General features: G+C 40.3%; 1 protein-coding gene across 4 annotated transcripts in view; it reads right to left on the minus strand.

The window, feature by feature from the left end:
* Nucleotides 1-19,435, minus strand: part of PLCH1 (phospholipase C eta 1) — a 72,542-nt gene that overhangs the window by 27,090 nt on the left and 26,017 nt on the right. For all 4 annotated transcript variants that reach the window (XM_063339356.1, XM_063339354.1, XM_063339355.1 and 1 more), the window contains exons 3-8: nucleotides 19,000-19,243; nucleotides 16,461-16,590; nucleotides 13,514-13,684; nucleotides 6,037-6,130; nucleotides 3,216-3,419; nucleotides 1,496-1,616 (exon numbers count right to left, since the gene is read on the minus strand). In XM_063339356.1, coding sequence (XP_063195426.1) covers nucleotides 1,496-1,616; nucleotides 3,216-3,419; nucleotides 6,037-6,130; nucleotides 13,514-13,684; nucleotides 16,461-16,590; nucleotides 19,000-19,243 — 964 coding nt within the window. The remainder of the gene's footprint in view (nucleotides 1-1,495; nucleotides 1,617-3,215; nucleotides 3,420-6,036; nucleotides 6,131-13,513; nucleotides 13,685-16,460; nucleotides 16,591-18,999; nucleotides 19,244-19,435) is intronic.

The raw sequence follows: 19,435 nt of genomic DNA on the forward strand, positions 1-19,435 counted from the left end.
CTTTATATAACAGCCTATTTCTTCCACAAATTTGACCTGTTGTTTTCTAAACTCTTAGCAGCCTCAGAATCCTATGGCAAGGAACCCAACATGCCAACTATGTACCAAATGAAGAACCTCCTCCTTCAGTTTTGAAACCATCACCTCCTATTTCTAATCAATAACACCAAACTTTGGGGCTCAGGTTTTTGGTGTTTGGTTTTTTTTTTCTTTATCAAAGAGAAGTAAGCATTGGAAAGGGACCTGGGAATCCTGGTGGACAACAGGATGACCATGAGCCAACAATGTGCCCTTGTGGTCAAGAAGGCCAATGGCATCCAGAGCTGCATCAAGAAGAGTGTGGCAAGCAGGTTGAGGGAAGTCATCTTCCCCCTCAGCTCTGTCTTGGTGAGGCCGTATCTGGAGTACTGTGTCCAGTTCTGGGCTCCCTGGTTCAAGAAGGACAGGGAACTGCTGGAGAGGGTACAGCAAAAGGCTACGAAGAAGACTAGGGGATTGGAACACCTCTCTTATGAAGAAAGGCTGAGGGACTTGGGTCTCTTCAGTCTGGAAAAAAGATGCCTGAGGGGGGAATCTTATCAACGTGTATAAATACTTAAAGGGTGGGTGTCAGGAGGATGGGGCCAAGCTCTTTTCAGTGGTGCCCAGCAACAGGACAAGAGGTAATGGGCACAAACTTGAGCACAGGAAGTTCCACCTAAACATGAGAAGGAACTTCTTTACTTCAAGGGTGGTAGAGCACTGGAACAGGCTGCCCAGAGAGATGGTGAAGTCTCCATCTCTGGAGACATTCAAAACCCACCTGGACGTGTTCCTGTGCAACCTGCTCTAAGTGACCCTGCGCTGGCAGGGCAGTTGGACTAGATGATCTCTTCCAACCCTACGATTCTGTGATTTTCCCTTTATTCTCTCTAAACTACTCAAAATTCTATACACCCCCTCATGATTTGAGACTGTTGTGTATATATATGGCTAAACTCCGTTATTTTCATAATAAACTGTTATAGTACCACAGCAAATTAAACACAATCTGAACATAACCACATATCTCAGTATCTCCTCATACTACATATAAGACAGCTTTTCAATTTTCCTACTGAAATAAAGTATTTCCCTTAGGTAGAGAATAGTACAGTATTGATTTTTAAGGAGAATTTCCCTGTGGATATGAATAGGAAGTTCTGTTCAAACAAAGGACCAAAAAAATCTGTAGATATTCACTAGTCTAAGACTGTTCGAAATATTACTGAGTTAACAATGCATAAAAGGTCTTCCTAATTTAGCTTGAACTTTCCAACTTGATTGATGGAAAGAGCTCATGCAGTTCAACAATAAACGTGACAAAGGTAATAAACAGGGGAACAGAATCAACTTTATAATTTCTCAATGTGTTTAAAAGAACATATGTATTTCCTGGTGTTGGTTGTTGATTTTGACACAGAAATTAACTACACAAAACAGACAGGTGTAGCTTCAAAACTGACTCTACACTTACTCATTTTTAATGAAGGCGTATTTATTGATAGTTTCTGCCACATCACGGAAGAGTATTTTAGAAGTAAGGGTATAGCCATGGTGCACTACCGGATCTCCGTCTGGACCATCCCAGCAATCCACTATTAAGACAAAAAAGCTATATGTTAAGAGATGCCCATGATCTTATACATTTCTGCTGATCTTGCTTACCAGCAGAACTCATGTACACTACTCAACTGTGCAGGTGTCAACAAGTTTCATTCAATCCACTATCACCTACCAATTGAGTTAAGACTCACAAGACAGTCTTTTCTTATATCAAATGAGAAATCTGCAATCTAAACTTCGTTTTTTCCTTGTATATTAAATTGTGGGGTTTGTCCTCATATATAAAATTACAAAGGTGTAATAGGTCAAATAATGTTAACAACTATCTCTTGGGAAAGCAGTTTCTGCTTCTGAAGACAAAATATTTAGAAACAATTTAGTCTTTTTCCACTCCCTATTAAACTTGCAGTTTTATAACTGACTACAGGAAGAGTAGCATCAAATCCACCACATGCAGAATGGACTAGGGCAGTAATACTTTTCCTAAGAAATTACTGTACCCTGAATTTACACTAAACTTGTCACTACTGTTGCCTCTACAGGAAGTTAAAAATGTCACAAAGAGAAAGCTACAGAGCTATTACCTGGGCTGCACAGTATCTACAATAGTTTTGAGGTCAAGCGAAATACCATACTACTGTGCGTTCTAGTGAACTTTCCAACAGTAGGGAAAGTACAATGATAGACCACCCAGTTTTCTCAGGTTCACTTTCTCTAATTAATTTTTAAATTCAGATTAACATATTTTTTTTTCGGAGATAAGTTTTGTAATAGTAGTCATAAAAAATTCATATTGAGTTTAAATTTGCCAAAAGACTTTATTCCACCCAGAATCTTGAAAATAAAACTACTAATCATAAAGAACTTAAATCATGCAGAGCCTAAACAGGAATCCAACAGGATCTCCAGGCTGAGACAAACAGCACCTTGTTTTCTACCCCCAGCACTCAGACAATGAAACAGCATCCTACCTCTCTATTGTGGCAGACCAAAACCAAGTTTCTCAGCTCTAAGGCGGTAACAGAAATAGATACACAGCTGTGCTGACAGAAGGCACTACTTGCTGACCTCTCCTCCTCCTACAGGCACTTTTCATCTTCCCTTTGCATCCACAGGAGGAACTGCATACACAAACACCCACTTTCCCATTCAGTTTATGAAACAAAAAGGTCTTTGCTGGCTCAGCTCCTTCTGAGCAACGTGGAGTAGGAAGCACTCCTGCAAAGTGGTAACCTCCAGCACAGGGGAACTGCAGAGCGTAACAACCAGGGCTGCTCTTTTGGAACTGCAGGGCCCCAAAAAGATGCCTGGCCTTTTTCTCACTGGGGCATATACAACAAAAAAATGCTTCACATAAACATGGGAAAATGGAAAACCTGCACTGACTAAGAAAAGCATAATAACACAGCAGCAGGCAGGAGGAAAGAGTGGTGTCTATGAAGTTTGCCCACAAAGGTCATTCCCAACAGAAAAAAAAAAATAATCTTGTTTAAACTGCTAGAAAACAGGAGTTTACCACTGAAGTTAATCAGACAGTGAAGCATTAATGCTTTGAGTTTGCCACTGACTTTGTTCTTAAAAGAAACATCCATCATACTTCGCACAACCAGCAAGTTACATTAAAACTATACCTTCGATACATCGACAACCATCTTGCAGCACTCGTGCATACATCTCCACTCTGGACTGGGAGAGCAGCTGGTCTCCTGTCAGGTATGTATTGTGAGATGAAGCAATAAAGTAGTTACAAAGGGGTTGATCCATATCCTGATGCACTTCGCAATGCAGTGGATTAAATATATCGCAAGCAGGACTGCGCATGAAGTTGGTGAAACCTTTGAAAAAAAGAAAAACAGTTTTGCCAAGGATGCAGTATGTATTACCAAGGAAGTTATTTGCACCCTAACATTTGTTTTTTCTGTTTATGCTCATCAGGGCTAACTCATGTGTCCAAAACCACTGAATCATATAGCAGGGATTAATCTTACTGTACTCCATGTTTTCAGCATATTAACTGCTGTCTGTGGCTTGCCTGGTACTCTGCAAACTGAAGAGGCTGCACAGACTCCGTCAACTGCTGGCACACACACAGGTATTTCTTTTTGAAGCCTATGGAAGTTCTGTCACCTTTGAGAAGAATACATTCCCAAGATCCAACCCTTGTCCCCAGTCAATTTTCAAATAGCTTTGAACTAGAAAAGCAAATATAATCTAGAAAGACACATTTGTGACTGACAAAAAAACCCCAAACTGATCACCAAGCATTTGCAAAGCATGGCATTGAGCTAAACCTCTTCAGAAAAAAAATTAACAACCAATAGTAAAAAAAAAAAAGAAAGTAGGATTCTAAGAGAAGCATAAAAGTAAGAAATAGTAGCTATATGAGAAGACTGAAAAAACCCACAGATTGATGCGGCCACTGCCCAACCTATTTTCAGATCCAATGTTTCATTCAGACCCTCAAAAGGGTCATATGACAAAAATGCACATGTAAAAATTCTCTGAAACCCTGGAGAAGCTCCCTACGCCAAACCCAGTGCACAGACTATGACAAGTGTATCAAACTGCCCTCTGCAGTTCAGAAAAAAACACTCCACTAATAAGCAGAACAAAAGAAGGTGTTACTGGTTTTGTTAGAATCAGTGAAAGATAATATCCTCCCTCGCAATTATCCAGTGAGATAAAAGTGATCTCTTCATCTAGATGCTACTGCAAAGAGACAGTATGCAGCTAACCCACGAGTCATTACTGTTAGAAAAAAATATCTTTTCCGCCGCCTTCTCCTCCTTAAACTGGTATCCTCTACCCCTTCTTGATTCTTGTTAAAGCATCAGCACAAGGGCAAAATTGAGTCAAATACTTAGGCAGCATTGGTCTGCATTGCCTGGGATGCTGAATCGTGCCTTGGAGGATGAGTGACCCGCTTAGAGGAATAAAGCTGGGTAGCTGGAAGGGAGGGAACATCAGCCTCACATTCAGCAAGGTGCAAAGGCTTTGAGATATTTCCCTCAAGGGACCCTCGCGATGGTAACAGGTAAGAATTATCTTGTTCTGCTCCATCACAGGTGTGATGTCTTGTAAATAAGAGGATGCAGAGGAAATCCCTCAAATACCAGGCAGCAGAAGAGAGGTAGGGTATGATGCCTGCAAGAATATAGGTTTGGTATTCTGCAGATCGTGCTGCTGTTGATGCCTCATGGGTCCCAAGTTGAGCATCAATCTTCAGAAGGTAGCAACAGTTCAAGAACAAAACAAAACGTACTGCTACCAAACTTAAAGAAAGATCTGACCATTTATACAGATCACACGGCAGAAACAGGAGCCAAAATGACATCCTGGCTTGGAAGTAAATGCTTTTTTCCACCCCCCCGAGTTTCTTGCTGACACTTAGGTTGTCCCAGTGCCACTCTTGATGTAAATAAGCACAACCCCCATGGCAGATACGGCATAGACAAGTTAGCAGCCACCCAAAGGGCTGCACTGCCGCACAAAGAGCAGGGGCTCGTGCTAGCCGATTCGCTAACCTAGCCCATTTCACTCTAGTTTACAGTTTTCTCTATGCTGCAAGTTTATGTAAGAAGATGATGTGTGATTTATATCCCTGTAAATCAGATCAGCATTGAACAGAGAAAGTTTTAAAAATAACTCCTTTGAGAATGAGAAATATAAAATATTTCCAAAGGATAGTGCAAACAATACCAACCCTGAAAGCAACTCAAACATAAAAGAAGCATCAGTAAGATTAAAAGAAACAGAAATGCTTTCAGAGGCATATTTTTAAATGTCATCACTTGTTCATTTTGCTTTCCCTATATCAGTTTAACTGCAGTGCCCAGGGTCACACCAGAAGCTTGTTTAAGATCTGGGAGGCCATATTCAGGCTTTAAGTACCACGCAGAGGAAGATTTCTTCCTCCCCCACAAAATCACCATGTAAGTTATGCTGCTTCATGAAAGCTATCTTCTGGGCAAATTAACACACCACAGCGTTTAATCTATTTTGTTCCAATTCAGATTTTTATTTGCTACTAAGCTGGATTCTGGATAAATATACCATCTACAATTGCTTTAGCAAACAAGGTGAATAAGGTATTAAAACGCAAAGAAAATGCAACTATCCATATTTTATTTCACATAAGTATAAATCAAAGGATTGTATAGGAGCAATTCCAGATCTACAGAGACAGAACAGAATGAAAACTTTGCTTTTATTACTTCAGTTAGAACAGGCTATAGTATAAAATACATGGTATAGAATGTTTTATGTTTGTGTTTTACAAATACACAGTTAGCAATAAATTCCTGCAAGCCTAAGGCATTCACATTAGCATACGATGGCTCTGATGTACTGCTGTATAACACCAGCTGCTAATTCACCCCACCTACTCTCGTCTCTCCCATGTCTCACTACAGTATATTGAGACAAAACTAAGACTGAAATCAAAAACTTTACCTTCAATCCCAAGAATATTTTGCTTCTTGTTTTCTTCTGATACTTCAAACTTCTGTATGATGTCAAGACAATATTCTGGTGTCACATTATTCATCTGTACAAAAAGAACAGTGTTGGTCCACATTTTTTTTTTTCTACCATGTCACCAGCATGTCAAAATCTACTTTAGGCTTCTGGGTCCAGTTGAAAAACCTTATGATCAAACATTGAGGTCGGACAAATATGAATATGACAGTCAGTAACACTACTGTAAAAGGACCTTAAGATTTTGATTTGATTTTTCTCAGTGCTGCACAAGCCTCATGGCTCTTACCTTCGAGGAGAAAAATAGGAGTGAGAGGTAGCAATCACTTAAAAACTGTGTTATTTTAGTTTAAAGATGAAAATTAGCTGTTTAGCACACTTAATAATGGCTGTACTGGGGAATAGTGTTGAAATGAGAACTATGAAGTTATATTCTTTAATATAATCTACTTAAACATGCAAAAAGATCTGACAGGGTTTGATTTCATTTTCATGCGTTTTCCAGTTCTGTGATTTCATTACTTCCAAGAGAGTTCACAGTAATATACAGGGTATGAGATAAATAATTAGAATCTGAAATGAAAACCAGTAGTTCTTATGAAACAAATAAGAGAGTTTTGTCATCAGCTTCAACTAGGCCACAACTGAAGTCCTACCTGACTAGTCAGGCCAGAGTATCACCATACACTTATATTTCCACTAAAATTAAAGGAAAGAAGTAGCTTCCATCACTCATCTCATCTATTCTCAGGCCCCTGCCCCCCTTAAGTTGTAGGGAACCAAAGTGAGATCTAACATGGGGCGTTTTTCATTTCCTCCACTAATAATATCACAGGATGGCAATGACAATGCTAAAACCCTTGGCAGCTTATTTGTATTTTTATCCTGTTTACTGTTTGTAGTCTGCATCCTTTGCCAAAAAGTCAGCTCTAACACCCTGACATCTTGAGCAGTCTGGAAGCAGAGGAACATGCAGTCCCCACTCTTAGTGTGTCATCTCTGTTAACATGATTGCTTCAGGCAAATGCAGGAGGTAGGTTAGTCATCTTGCAGATTACATAATATTTATTGTTTAAATCCGAAAACGGTCCCTCTTTGAACTGTTCTTTTACTAACGGAATTCTCTTTCAGATGGCAAAACCAATTCCATTTACTCTGCTCTGTCTGTAGCCTTTGATGAATTTGTGGTTTCCATTATTTGCTGTAGTTCAGTATTCCCATCATCTGCGTTGAGCTATATGGAAATCTAGAAGTAGGTTCACTCTCTTGATCTAGTCTTCTCTAAGGGCCTGATCCTGCCAAATGCTGAGTTCCTCCTAAGAAACGTGAGTGTCATGACTGACCATATCTTGTAACACCTAAATGGCTACAGCCTAAGTATGAAAAACTACCAGAGGGGAAAAAACAGACATGTGAACATTAGAAGTACAATAACAGAAGGCAAGCAAGTAAGCAGCTCAACTCATATGGTGACTTAAGCTGAAAAACTTGGAGACAGTTTGCAGCCTTTCTCCCCTTCACCCTTCCCTCTGTTTTTTCTCTTACATAGGGAAATCATGGCTCAGACTGTTTCCTTCTCCATACATTTTATTTATATCTCCTAGCTAAGCCAACAATATGAGACGCCTGCAGGAATTACACAGGATAATAGGAATGAGAACAATTCAGTAGAGAAAATAACTGATTATCCTAGCTCAAGTAGATCTTGCTGTTTGATTGCAAACACTATTCATAGCAGGCCCTTCTTCACCACAAGCTGGCTAGAATTAACTTTTTCATTATGCCACATGGCTCCTTGATGGCTGAGTGGCAGAGTACTTGCGTGCTCTACGAACAAAAAGTCTAATCTACTCCAAAGCTGCATCTGTTAGGGAAAAGTCCACTGATTTATGCTTTTTAACTGTAGCTTAAGAGACATGACTATTTCGGCTACTAATTTAAATTTGTTTTCATTAAATCTTAAAGTATTCCACTAGAAATAATATCAAATAGTAATGAACATTGTTGATGGCTGAATATTCAGATACCTGGATTACTAAAGATGGGCAATAGTGGAGGAGCTTCCAGAATCTCTTAGATAGAGGGTTACTTTCTGTATTCTGGGTTAAAAGCTTTAACTTTGAGGCAGATATGTTCTTTTAAAGATTATCAGCCTTTGAATGACTGATAAGATCTTGGTTTTTAAGTAAACGAACTAGCAAATAATTTTCCTGAAATAAGATCCTACAAAACAGGCAACATTAGCCCTAATCTTCGGTGAAGAGTTGTTTGGACAAAGAAGGGAGAAATCCCTTTTGATTTCACCTGTATCCTTGGAAGCAGGTCAGACAAATCTATTGCCAGAAATCTAAGGTCATCTGAAGCTGCAGCACACTGCTGTGTCAGGTAATAGAAGAACCCTCCTCTGTAAATGCCCATGAGCTAAGAATGGGAATTGTTCTCATTTCCCATTCTCATGGGAAAGGAAATAAGAGAAAGGAATGTAAAGTAGAAGTGAAGTTAGGAAAAAAACAAACATGAAGGAGAAGTTAGAAAAGAAGTGCAATGCTAATGACAGGTGTTCCTAAGCAGGATGCCAGCCCACCAGTGTGTCAACAGCACTTTGATGGTTTAGACTTAAGATGTTCACAGTTAATCATTCTGTAAGAAAAATCAAAACATAGATAATCAAAGCAAAAACATTCTTCCAATTTCAGTGCAAGATGTCAATGTAAAGTGTCATGACATATCGAGTCATTGCATAAATCAGTTATACTGATTATCCTCTTGTGTAAGCATGAGCGAGGGATGAAGGCATCAGCTTGCTTTCCAGTTGAGACTTTCTGTTGCCACAATAAGGGTTCTTTGCAGAAAGCAGCAAGGATTGACCAGGCATGATGATGTGGTATTGTCTTCCTTGTCTGATATTATCAAGCTCCACAGTCTCTCCTCTTTTCAAAGTCCGTGTACGAACATTGATATTCTTATAATTTCTCATTCCTTTTGGGATGTTAGCTCCTGTTATCTTTCAGCACACACTGTTTCAGATCATAGCCTAACAGATACCAATGTTCCCTGGCATATACTATCTCATTACATTCCTTTAAAATTTCTTCCAAGAGAGCAGGTATAGTTGTTTCAAAACATTCCTTTTCTAAAAGTGTACTAAATCCCCACTTACCACTTTCTGTCACATTTTCACTATTCACTGCATCACTAGTTACTCCTGTGACACTGTATAATGGGTGTAGACAAGTAATAAGAGTAAACTTACTCTTTCAAACAGGCTTAACTCAAAATGCAGTACTCCATATCGAGTAATTAAGGAAGAGCTTTACATAATTATATATGCATGTTCCAAAGGTGTAATTGTTATAAAATTTCTTCCTTTTCAGTTCAATTAAAATGAACAGGGGCATTAATTTTGCCCCCAGTTTCATTTGGGCTGCATACAGAAGCAGACCTTTTAGAAGATACTGGTTTGGTACCAATACTATAGCATAATATTAACATTTCCACCTGGTCCCTGTCACTTGGGAGTATGACAGGGCACACCATACAATATGCAGCACTTTCCCAGAGCACACAGAGAACCCTGCTGAAGGCACGATCACAGCAGGCTGTCCTTTTTCTCAGGACAGATGAAAACTGTATTGCAAAGTAACTGATCCATGGTAAGGCAGCAGGTGGCAAGCAGGCACTCGGGAAACCTCACCCTCAGAAAACCAAACTAAACATTTCAGGTTTGTGACACCAAAGCAGCCTTGTAACTGTGTCAAAGAGACAGTTATCCTATGACTGAAATTAAAGCACTTGATGCAATGTGGATACAGCAGAAAGGAGAAGGGAAGGACAGACAGCAATCAGAAAACAGCCACAGGCTGGCTGACCCACAAACACATGGCAGCATCGCTACAGGGCTCCCAAGGCCAGGGCAGAATGAGGCCATTCACTCTACAAAGGAGGTCCAGAATGGCAAGCAACCACAAAGCTGCTCCTTAACAGGGAAGATGACGTTTGTAGAGCCTATTCCACCCAAGCCTCACTACTCAAAGACAAATATGAGACAAGATCTGTCATCCAAAAAAGCCTGGAGATCCTGCTGTGGAAGTAATCTGCCATTTAGCAGGAGATCGGTTTCTGGAGAGGACCAACTCAGACATTGATACTGGTTTATTAGGAGAGGGCACTCCCAAAGGGACAACACTCAGGCATGCAGGTGTGACTGGACATCCAGGGATGTTCCTCCCTCACAGCCACTTGTGCTAAGGGGACTGAAGTCATTACAGGAAACCAGCCTATTTTCTGCTGTTCTGACATTTGAAGCCATATAATTGCAATTTCAACAGCAATGAACTGAGTTTAACTGCACCTACATGGAAATAATCTGTTTCACAAGCTCTGGGATGAAGGCAACAGGGAGCTCTCCTATAAAAAAGAAAAGGAAGCCAGCTTAGCAAATTAACAAAAAACCCAAACCCCTTTTGCTCTATCTTCAAGCTGTAGAATATTCTAAGAGTTTTGCCAAAAGAGTAGCAGATGGAGTTGGACAGACTGTCCACAGATTTCCAAGCAGCCAGACAAACAAAAGCAAAATGCTGTTTGGTTGAAGGCACTTGAGAGCTGCATTATGACTTGAACCATTAACAGCTTTTGAAGGCAATCTTGCCTTACCCAAGGACTTTGTTATCATGTCTCTGTTCTGAAAACATTAAAGGGTAAATCTGCTCTAACACTACTAATACTGGGAAGTGAGAAGACCAGAGGAAAGAGGCAAAGAAAGTGTGAGGTGCTTCTAAACTACGCTGCTGAGAGGATAATCTACAGATCATGCTTTTACTCTTTTTATTGTTTGTTTTTGGAATAATGTTAAGCAGAGCATTTATAGCCAATAGCCCTGTCCGTGTTTTGGATAGTGTAGACAAAGGAGAGGATGCAGTGTGCCAGACTTGACAGTCAACGGGTTTTTTTGCTGCATCAGTAATTTTATAATGTCCTTGTGCACCCACGAAGACAGCTCTTCTGCCTCTTTTGCATGTTTTTCTTCCTGCTCCAGGTCCCCAAGTGCCCTTCTCATACCACTGCTCTTCAGTTGTTCCTGGGCACTTCAGCATCTCCATGAACAGGTCCTCCCTGGAGCACTTCTCTGCTTTCTCCTCAGTGTCAACCTTGCTACTGCTGCTGTTGAGAGTGCTCCACTGAAGAGCACCGAAGTAGAAGGCAGTGATTAAAAAGGAAACAAAGGAAAAAGCAGTGAGCTCAGAAGACTTAGAGCACTAGCATAAAGGGAAAAGATAAAAGACATTTTGTGTTTTAAAGCTGTAATTAGCAGAATTGCAAGGACTGGATTGCTTGCAAGAATCTGGATGGTGAGGCTATCACAGCGAGATCAGTGACATGATAGTGCTCCATGTTTCAAGGGGGAAGGAAGGAAGAACCGGGGAGTCATACATGCCGGGGATTTGCCACAATGGCCAACAGGGGAAAACTCAGCAACAAAACAGCACAAACTGTTGATATTTTATGCGAGGGATAACTTGGAAAAAAGCAATCATCACAGGCAGGATCTCAGAATGGCACAGGAGATTATCCAATAATTGCAGGCAAAACGCAGCATCAATACCCAGGAAGCTCAAGTAGGTTTGGACGTTAGCATTTATTTTTGGGAGGTTGTTTTGGAACAATACTCCGCAAGGACACACAGGGTGAGCAAAGAATCCAGGATCAATTGCCAGCAGCAGACAAGAGTCCTAGAGATCACAAGGTTCCTTCTGTGCTCCTCGCTATCCAGTGTACAAGTTCTCTCCATAGCTTCTACAGACAATTTTTGCAGTAATTTTATCTCTTTCAAGATGGGAATGAAAATCTCCAACAAAGCAACATATATAGGAATAGCTAGAGATTTTTTTGTTCAGCGAGTTTGTTCATAAGCATATTGGGGGAAAATCTCTGATCTTGACCCAACTTTGCTCATTAAGTTACTTATGCTTCTTTCCATTTTTATTTTTTCTTAAATTCCTTACCAGTGTGTCTGTTCCTGTGGTTCCCTGAACCTCACCTCTCTCTCTTCCTTCTTACTGAGGAGCTGCAGATAGAAGTGCAAACTCCAGATGTGAAATTTTCTTTGTGCAAGTCCCACATATCTGTGAGGAATGCCTGGAAAACAGACTTTGCTGAAGAATAATTGGGAAAGAAGGCAGAAGGGAAAAAAAGGGAATCCTGGACATCTCTCCCTCGGACAGGTTGATGCGATACCCATCTCTGTATTACATCACAAAAGTGTAATCTTCCCTTAAAATTTTAATAAAGATTTAGTCCAAATTTAAGAGGTTGTTCTGTGTCAATATTTAAACTGCTGTCTTAGTAATAAAAGCAGTAGACCTTACAATTATTGCTACTACTGATACTTGGGAACTCCTGGGATATAAAACAGTATTGCAGGATTCAACTTCCCTTATAGGAAAGGATATGCAAACACAAAGACTCATTTTAACAGGCTACTGCCTTAAGCCATGCACAGGCAAACCATTTGCAGATAATCAGAAATAGTTTGCTCTTCCATTGTTACATGTTTCTGGCTTTAAAACTTATCAGGTATGATCCTAATTTGGAGTATATCTGCAAAGACTCATGAAAGGCATCTCCTGAAAATATAAACATCGCCCCACAGCACCAATAAAGAATCCAGACAAGCTACGCAAGAGAAAGCAACCCTGCTAAGACACAAGATAATCAGCTGTAACTAAGAAGTGTGAATGTTACCTGAATGCCATTATAAACGAACAAAAAAACGTTAACCATATTGCCTTTCCTCTACCAAAGTCTGAAAAAATTCAAACTCTTTCTAGAAGCATTTTAAAAACAATAAGGCATTTAGACTTCTTTTTTGTTACATTCTCCCTCTTGTGGTTTAACCCCAGTGAGCAACTAGAACCATGCAGCCACTTGCTCAACCCCCGCCTTTCCACCCTCCCCAGAAGGGTGGGGGCAGTGGGAAAGAAACGAAAAAAAGGGATAAGGGATGAAAAAAAACCTGTGGGTTGAGATAAAGACAGATTAATAGAAACAATAATAGAAGAGGAAAGAAATAACAACACCATCACAGGTCACTAACCGGCCAGTGAATTGGCACCATCCAGAGCAGTAATCCCAGATTCCCATCCCCCAGCTAACCCCCATTTATATACTGAGTATGATGCTTATGGTATGGAATACTTCATTGGCCATTCCATCATTCTGTCTCTGCTTCTATGGGAAGCTGAAAAAAAAAATAATCCTTGAGTAGTGTAAACATCGCTTACAACTAAAACAATTGACTTTCCCTTCACAGCAACCACTAGAAAGCAAATTAACTCTTTTCCATCTGAAACCAGGACACCCCCCTGCCCCATGCTAAACTTTTTCCATAAAATTATTTCCATATACTTGAATGCATTTATATGCGTATATATATAGGTACATAGTATTCCCATACCTTTTGTTCTACCTTTAGAAACTGAGCAAGTTCTTCAACAGTGAGGTGATCCTTCTTGTCACTGTAGCTTAAGAGCAATAAGTAGAGATCTCGACGTAAGGACATCATCTTGTAAAATACCGAAAATTCTTCAAAATTTAGGGTTCCTTGGTTCTCATCTGTGTCTGCTTCCTAGAGATAAAGAAACTCAGGTAAGCATGTGAAACACAGGTGAATTCAGAGAACAAAGCAGAACGGAATTTAAATACAGAAACAGAAATTTAATAAATTCTAGTCTGCAAGATTCTGTTCAGACTCAAATCCTAGTAGGCTAAAATAACTGCAAAATTACGATACCATCTATTGGGGTTTTTTGATGAAAATACTACACTAAAGCCACAGGTTCCATATGAAAGTCTCAATTCTATCTTTAGTTTTGAATTTGTTTCCCATGTAAAGAGGCTCACCCTGGGCTTTATTCTGATCCCTGTTACTCTCCTGTATGCTCTCCAGTTATCCTGGATTAAAACATAGCAAGGAACCCGTAGCTCCCTCTAACAGAGTCTGACATTTTAAAGCATTCAGGACAATATCACAGTCTTGAATTTACATTAACTCAAACTGCAACACTCTCAGCCCTCTGTCAGCACTCTGTAGGGTGATAAGTCTGCAGCAGCAATAAGACTCCACACCAAAATATATGCCCATTAGCCTCAGTCTTGGTGGCAGCTTTTGTTTATCCTCAGAGGTAGGAAGAGAAGAAAACAGTACTTAACCCACGTTAATGCAAGCTTTTTACTATGAACATCTGCCTAAGAGGATTGCTTTGGATTTTCAAAACAAAGAATATATTCTGGAGAACTGCTGTCAAACATTATGTAGGTCTCCATGAAAAATGAACTTCAGGGAAGGTACGGCTCTTTCTAAGTTTGAGGCTGCGAGCAGACAATGAAGAAAAAGCGCAATAAATGTGTTGCTGTTCCCATTAATAAATTCCTTTGTTCATAACTGTACATAATGTTTTTTCTCTGTAGTTATAAACCCCCTTGGCCTTTCCCATGTCACCTTCTGTTAAAAATTGTGCTTCCTTCTGTCCAGGTCAGAACATCTCATGTGCAGAGTCTTGGCTTTGAAACTGTTGGCTTGTCTCTACACTGGTACACCAAATACAAGTTCTTCTCCAGAAGGAGGGTATACTCATCTTGCTTCTCACTTTATTCTTCTCAAAAAAGCCCTTCCAGTTGGTGCCCAACCTCACTTCTATAGAAGAGGAGCTTGTCTAATAGCGGATGCAATGAACACATCTCTGGCCTGCTTTGCTTTCCAAGGATCCAGTTTTACTTTCCCTTCACATAACCCACCTCATTTAACTTTAAAGCACCTCTTAGAACAGAAATCAATCTTTACACCAGTGACTCCTAGTACGTACACACAACTGAAGTGGCAGCCCTGTACTCCATTTCCAGACGCAGGACCTGGACTGCTTCATAAGCCTGGCCACCCCGAGGGAGCCACAGCTCCCCTGGGCACGGGGGCTGTTTGCGCCAAGCCACACAAACAGAACCACCTCAGCAGATCAAGTGCAAGAACAGTGCAGAGTAGCCAGGTGTAGGGGTGAGGATTTGTCACAGAGTTACTTTGCCATTCCCTTTATCCTGCAGTAAGTCCTGGAAGTCCATAGGACTGCTGGCACAAAGCATTGCTTGTGGGGTAAGGCCTTTAGGATTGAGCCCTGAATGACTAACAGTATACAAACCTTCAACAGTCCTTTTATATTCAACCTTAATAACTTCAGCCATGCCTGTGAGGTCTAGGATATTAACTCAGGTATAGGCCGGCTGCAACTGCAGCAAAATAAAAATAAGTAAAGCAGCTTATTTTTAACCAAAAGTTGCCTCTCATTGCACAAAGGCTGGTGGTTGCTAGAGTGCCCTACTTCATTCCTAGACAGTTTAAAAAAGCAGAGTGAAGTATTTCTTTTTTTTTCCTCTTGGTAGATGGCTTCACAACTTTCTGCCTCTCCTGCAGCAGTCAGAAAAACCCAAGGATCCCGGGGAGCTGCATTTCCTTACGCCTTGTTAGTGCTACTGTCATCTGAAGCATAAACTCAGATCATAGCAATTAAGCTAAAAAAATAATTCCTAGCTATCTGGTGTCATATGGGATTTTGAATCATGTTATATCTACTATATATCTTAAATTACATTTTTAATTTGTGGGAATAATTGTGGAAACAAGTACAACCTGAATTCACCTCCGCAACACAACCCCACCAGTTTCCACACTTCTCAAGTCTTTGGGGAGTAACTTATACCCTGCATGTGTACCTCTAATGCAGATTTTACGTCAGACCAAAAAAAGCACTTTTGACCACAGAAGATTCTTCAACTTCCCCCTGTTTTATAGCAAACTAGATTTTGGCTGGTACTGTTTTTGAAGGGTTAAAAACATTTTATTTTGCTCTCCATCACATACTTGGCTTATCTTTCCTTTCCTACAGTAAACACTAGGGCTGGTGGCAAATGGTAACTGTTTTCAGACAACAGAAGTAAAAAATTGATTTTGGCTAAGTAAGAGGAAGTTGTTAAAAAAACTAATTACTTTCATAAAGCTAGTTTCTATTAAGTAATTTTACATAAAGGAAATTAAAAAAAGATTTCAGTAGAAGCAGAGTAACTTCATTGTCCATCAATGCCAGCATAGAACAATTCAGTTCATAGAGATGAAAACAATAATGCATCTAAAAAAGTAATATTAATAAGTTGTCTTCTACATGGTTCATGCTGTTAAAACAATGTTCTGATGCATCTTTGTCTACAAAGAGTAAGACTTGGAAAAAGTCCGTGAGGTGTTGGAAAAGACAGAGTTTTAAGTCCCGATTTGCAGACTCTATTCTGGATCCGTCCAGAAATAGACAGTAACTGGCACCATCTTACCACAATAATGCTGTGTGTTAGAGGCCACCAACCTGAAACATCTGCCGGACCTTCCTGCGGGGCAGGTTAACATTTAGTTTATGCATCAGCTGGTGGATCTCTTCAATATTCAGCAGACCATCCCCATTCTTGTCAGCCTCTTCAAAGGTCTGTTTAACCCAGCTACAAACATGTCAAGGAAAGGTATAAGAGGACAATTTCCTCATGGAGGAGAGAGGCAGAGCAGTTGGGCAGGTAAGGGACAAGACTCGAACTCAGGAGAAGACCACCCTGCCCCAGTTCTTCTGGGCAGGAGGATAATCGTCCTTAGCAGAGGACCTTAACATCTTCCAGGGAGAAGAACTGAACATTATTCGATCCAGCTTCACAAACATGTCTTTTCAAATCAGCACATCTGGACAAAACATTTTAATTAAGACTTCCCACAGCCTGCATTAGAATTATTGGGATACACTGTGAAATAAAGTCATCGCTGGCAAAGATCTGGTGTTATCTACACGGTTCTCCCCATGCTGATGCAAAACCAAAGCATTTTTGCTACCATACACCTTCTGGTACAATTTGCTATTGTACCTCCTATCTGGTGCAACTAAGACTGTTGACCTCCATAAAGTTATATCTGAGGGCTATCGGTTTTGTGACACCACCCAAAGGAATCAAGATCAATAGCCATCTGTACCAGGGATGACATTAATCTAGTGCAAGAGGATGGAATAAGGAAGACTGTGAAATCAGCCCAAGTACATTACTACCAGCCTGTGGTTTCCATAAGAACCTCATTAAAAATTAACCACTCATTTTTCCATGAGCTCTCCTCCAAGACTGTCACACAGTTCTTTCATCTGTATATTTGTAACTCTTCTATCTCTGGACAACTTCTTTGTCCACCATTTTCTCTCTGGTATATCTGCCCTCACCCTGTGCCACATGTTCCACAGGGCAGCAACAACTCCACAGAATCATAAGTTGCACAGAGAAAATGGATAGTATTCAAACATTTCCTGTTTCCCCCCTCATAAGTACAAAATGGCATCAAATAGAGCTAGCAGCTGTCAAATTCAGAAAACAAGAGGCAATTCTTCACACAGCATATGGCTCATCTCTAACATAACATTTTTTGGGATGTTCTGCAGGTTTACATGGGTTTGAGGTGACACCGAACCCTTTCCTCCTCTCTTCCCCCCCCGCCCCGCCCCTTTGCTACAGTTTTGTTCAAATGCTTAAAACCGGTACCGGTTTATGACAATTATTTACAGCTAGGTTCACAGTACCAGCCCCTTTGTACTCTCATTTCGGCTACTAGCTTCTCCTCCAAGAACATACTCTAAGTTTTCAAACATTGCTGGGCTTTCTCTGATATCTTCTTCCACTTCTCCCTTCATTCTGCTTGAACCTCTCCACTTCCTAACGAGTAACTTTTACCCCCTCTTTGCACATATATCCCTTTGCAGCTTTTCTAAGTTCTTACACTAGCTGGAACTGGTACAGGGTCATTTCTTTCTGCAGTCTCCCAGCTGCCACATTTGATAACACAAACAAGACTTGAAGTGATGTTTCACTAGTAGAGAACATACAGCAGATATGTGCAGCTCAGAAAAGTCACGGATAAACATAGTCAGCTGAGTATGTGTCCATCAGAGCATGCAATATATCCCCCAAGTGGATCTGTGCCCGTCTTGTATCAGAATTAAACACTGAAAACATAAATTGAAAATACCTAAACTGTGTACATTCTCCAGAAGGAGTATTTACAAGTGACCACTGTAACTTTCCACAAGGCAGAAGAGACAGGTTACAATTTTAATCAAGTTGGGTTTGAATTTTGTCTGTCTGTTTGGTTGTTTTGGGTTTTTTTGTTTGGGGGAAGAGTGTTCTTTGTATTTTAATACACTAGTCAGCACAGTTGTGAAAGAAGGCACATCAAGAACATATTCAATGGACATGATCTTTACAGGAAGTTCCTTTCTGTTACTAGGCTACAGTGAGCATTTAAGGAGCTTTAAAGATTTGTGCTCCGACAATCAATGGAGGCTCAGCAGTACACACAGATATCTGACATAGACCAGTCAAGAGAAACAGATGGCCAGGAGTTCTAAGTCAGTTTACTGAAAGACTCCCAAAAATGTTAGGATTTCACCTGTGCAGAGGCTAACAAATTCAAATTTTCAATTAGTAATATCTTGAACACAGTGTCTTCTAATGAACTTTGCAATTTACAGCAGAAGAATAAAAGTACAGTTGGGCAAACAGGTGACAAAAATCTTGAAATCATGCTGGGGTTGGTACTTATTGAGATAACTAGAAATGACCCTTCAATAAGAATTTCACTAACAAAATGCAAGACTATTCCCTGACTTCAGTGGAGTTTAATCCAGTCCCTAAGGCATGTCTGATGTTTTATTGTACAAATAAGTGTCCATGTCAAACCCGTAAGTCCAGTTTCCATTGCAATCAATGGCAAGGTTTTTGGTCAGTTAACAGGAGGTCAAAGGACACCCTATGGTGAAGTCACTCACAATCAAGCCAGAAATACTGAATCAAAAGCTGAAGCTCAGGCTCATAAAAGGATACTGATCGTGCGTTCTCTGTCGCTTAGCGAGCGAGTCCTCATCACTTATTCCAGCCATCAAATATTTCAGTCCTGTGATCCAGGTGCGAGCTTCCTCTGGGTTAGATGTAATCAGATCCAGTGACTCCATGTGGTTACCATGGTAAATAGTAAAGCAACAGCTTGGGTCAAAGTTCCCCTCTGCATGGCGGTGGAAGATTTCAGACTGCCGGCCTTCAGTGACTTTGTAAATAGAATCGATAACAACTGGGGGGGAAAAGGGAAACCAAAAATTGACGTGCTTGGATATCCACCCCATTTCTTTCAGCTTTTGAGCAATTATGAATTATTAAGGCTAAAAATCATTAAATGTTTTTTAATATTACATCTTACATCCAAAATGGCTTTTTGATTTACAGGTTTATCCTTGCTTTGGCCATGCCATGTCCACAGCACAGC

Source organism: Chroicocephalus ridibundus, chromosome 6, assembly GCF_963924245.1.
Source record: "Chroicocephalus ridibundus chromosome 6, bChrRid1.1, whole genome shotgun sequence".
NCBI lineage: Eukaryota > Metazoa > Chordata > Aves > Charadriiformes > Laridae > Chroicocephalus > Chroicocephalus ridibundus.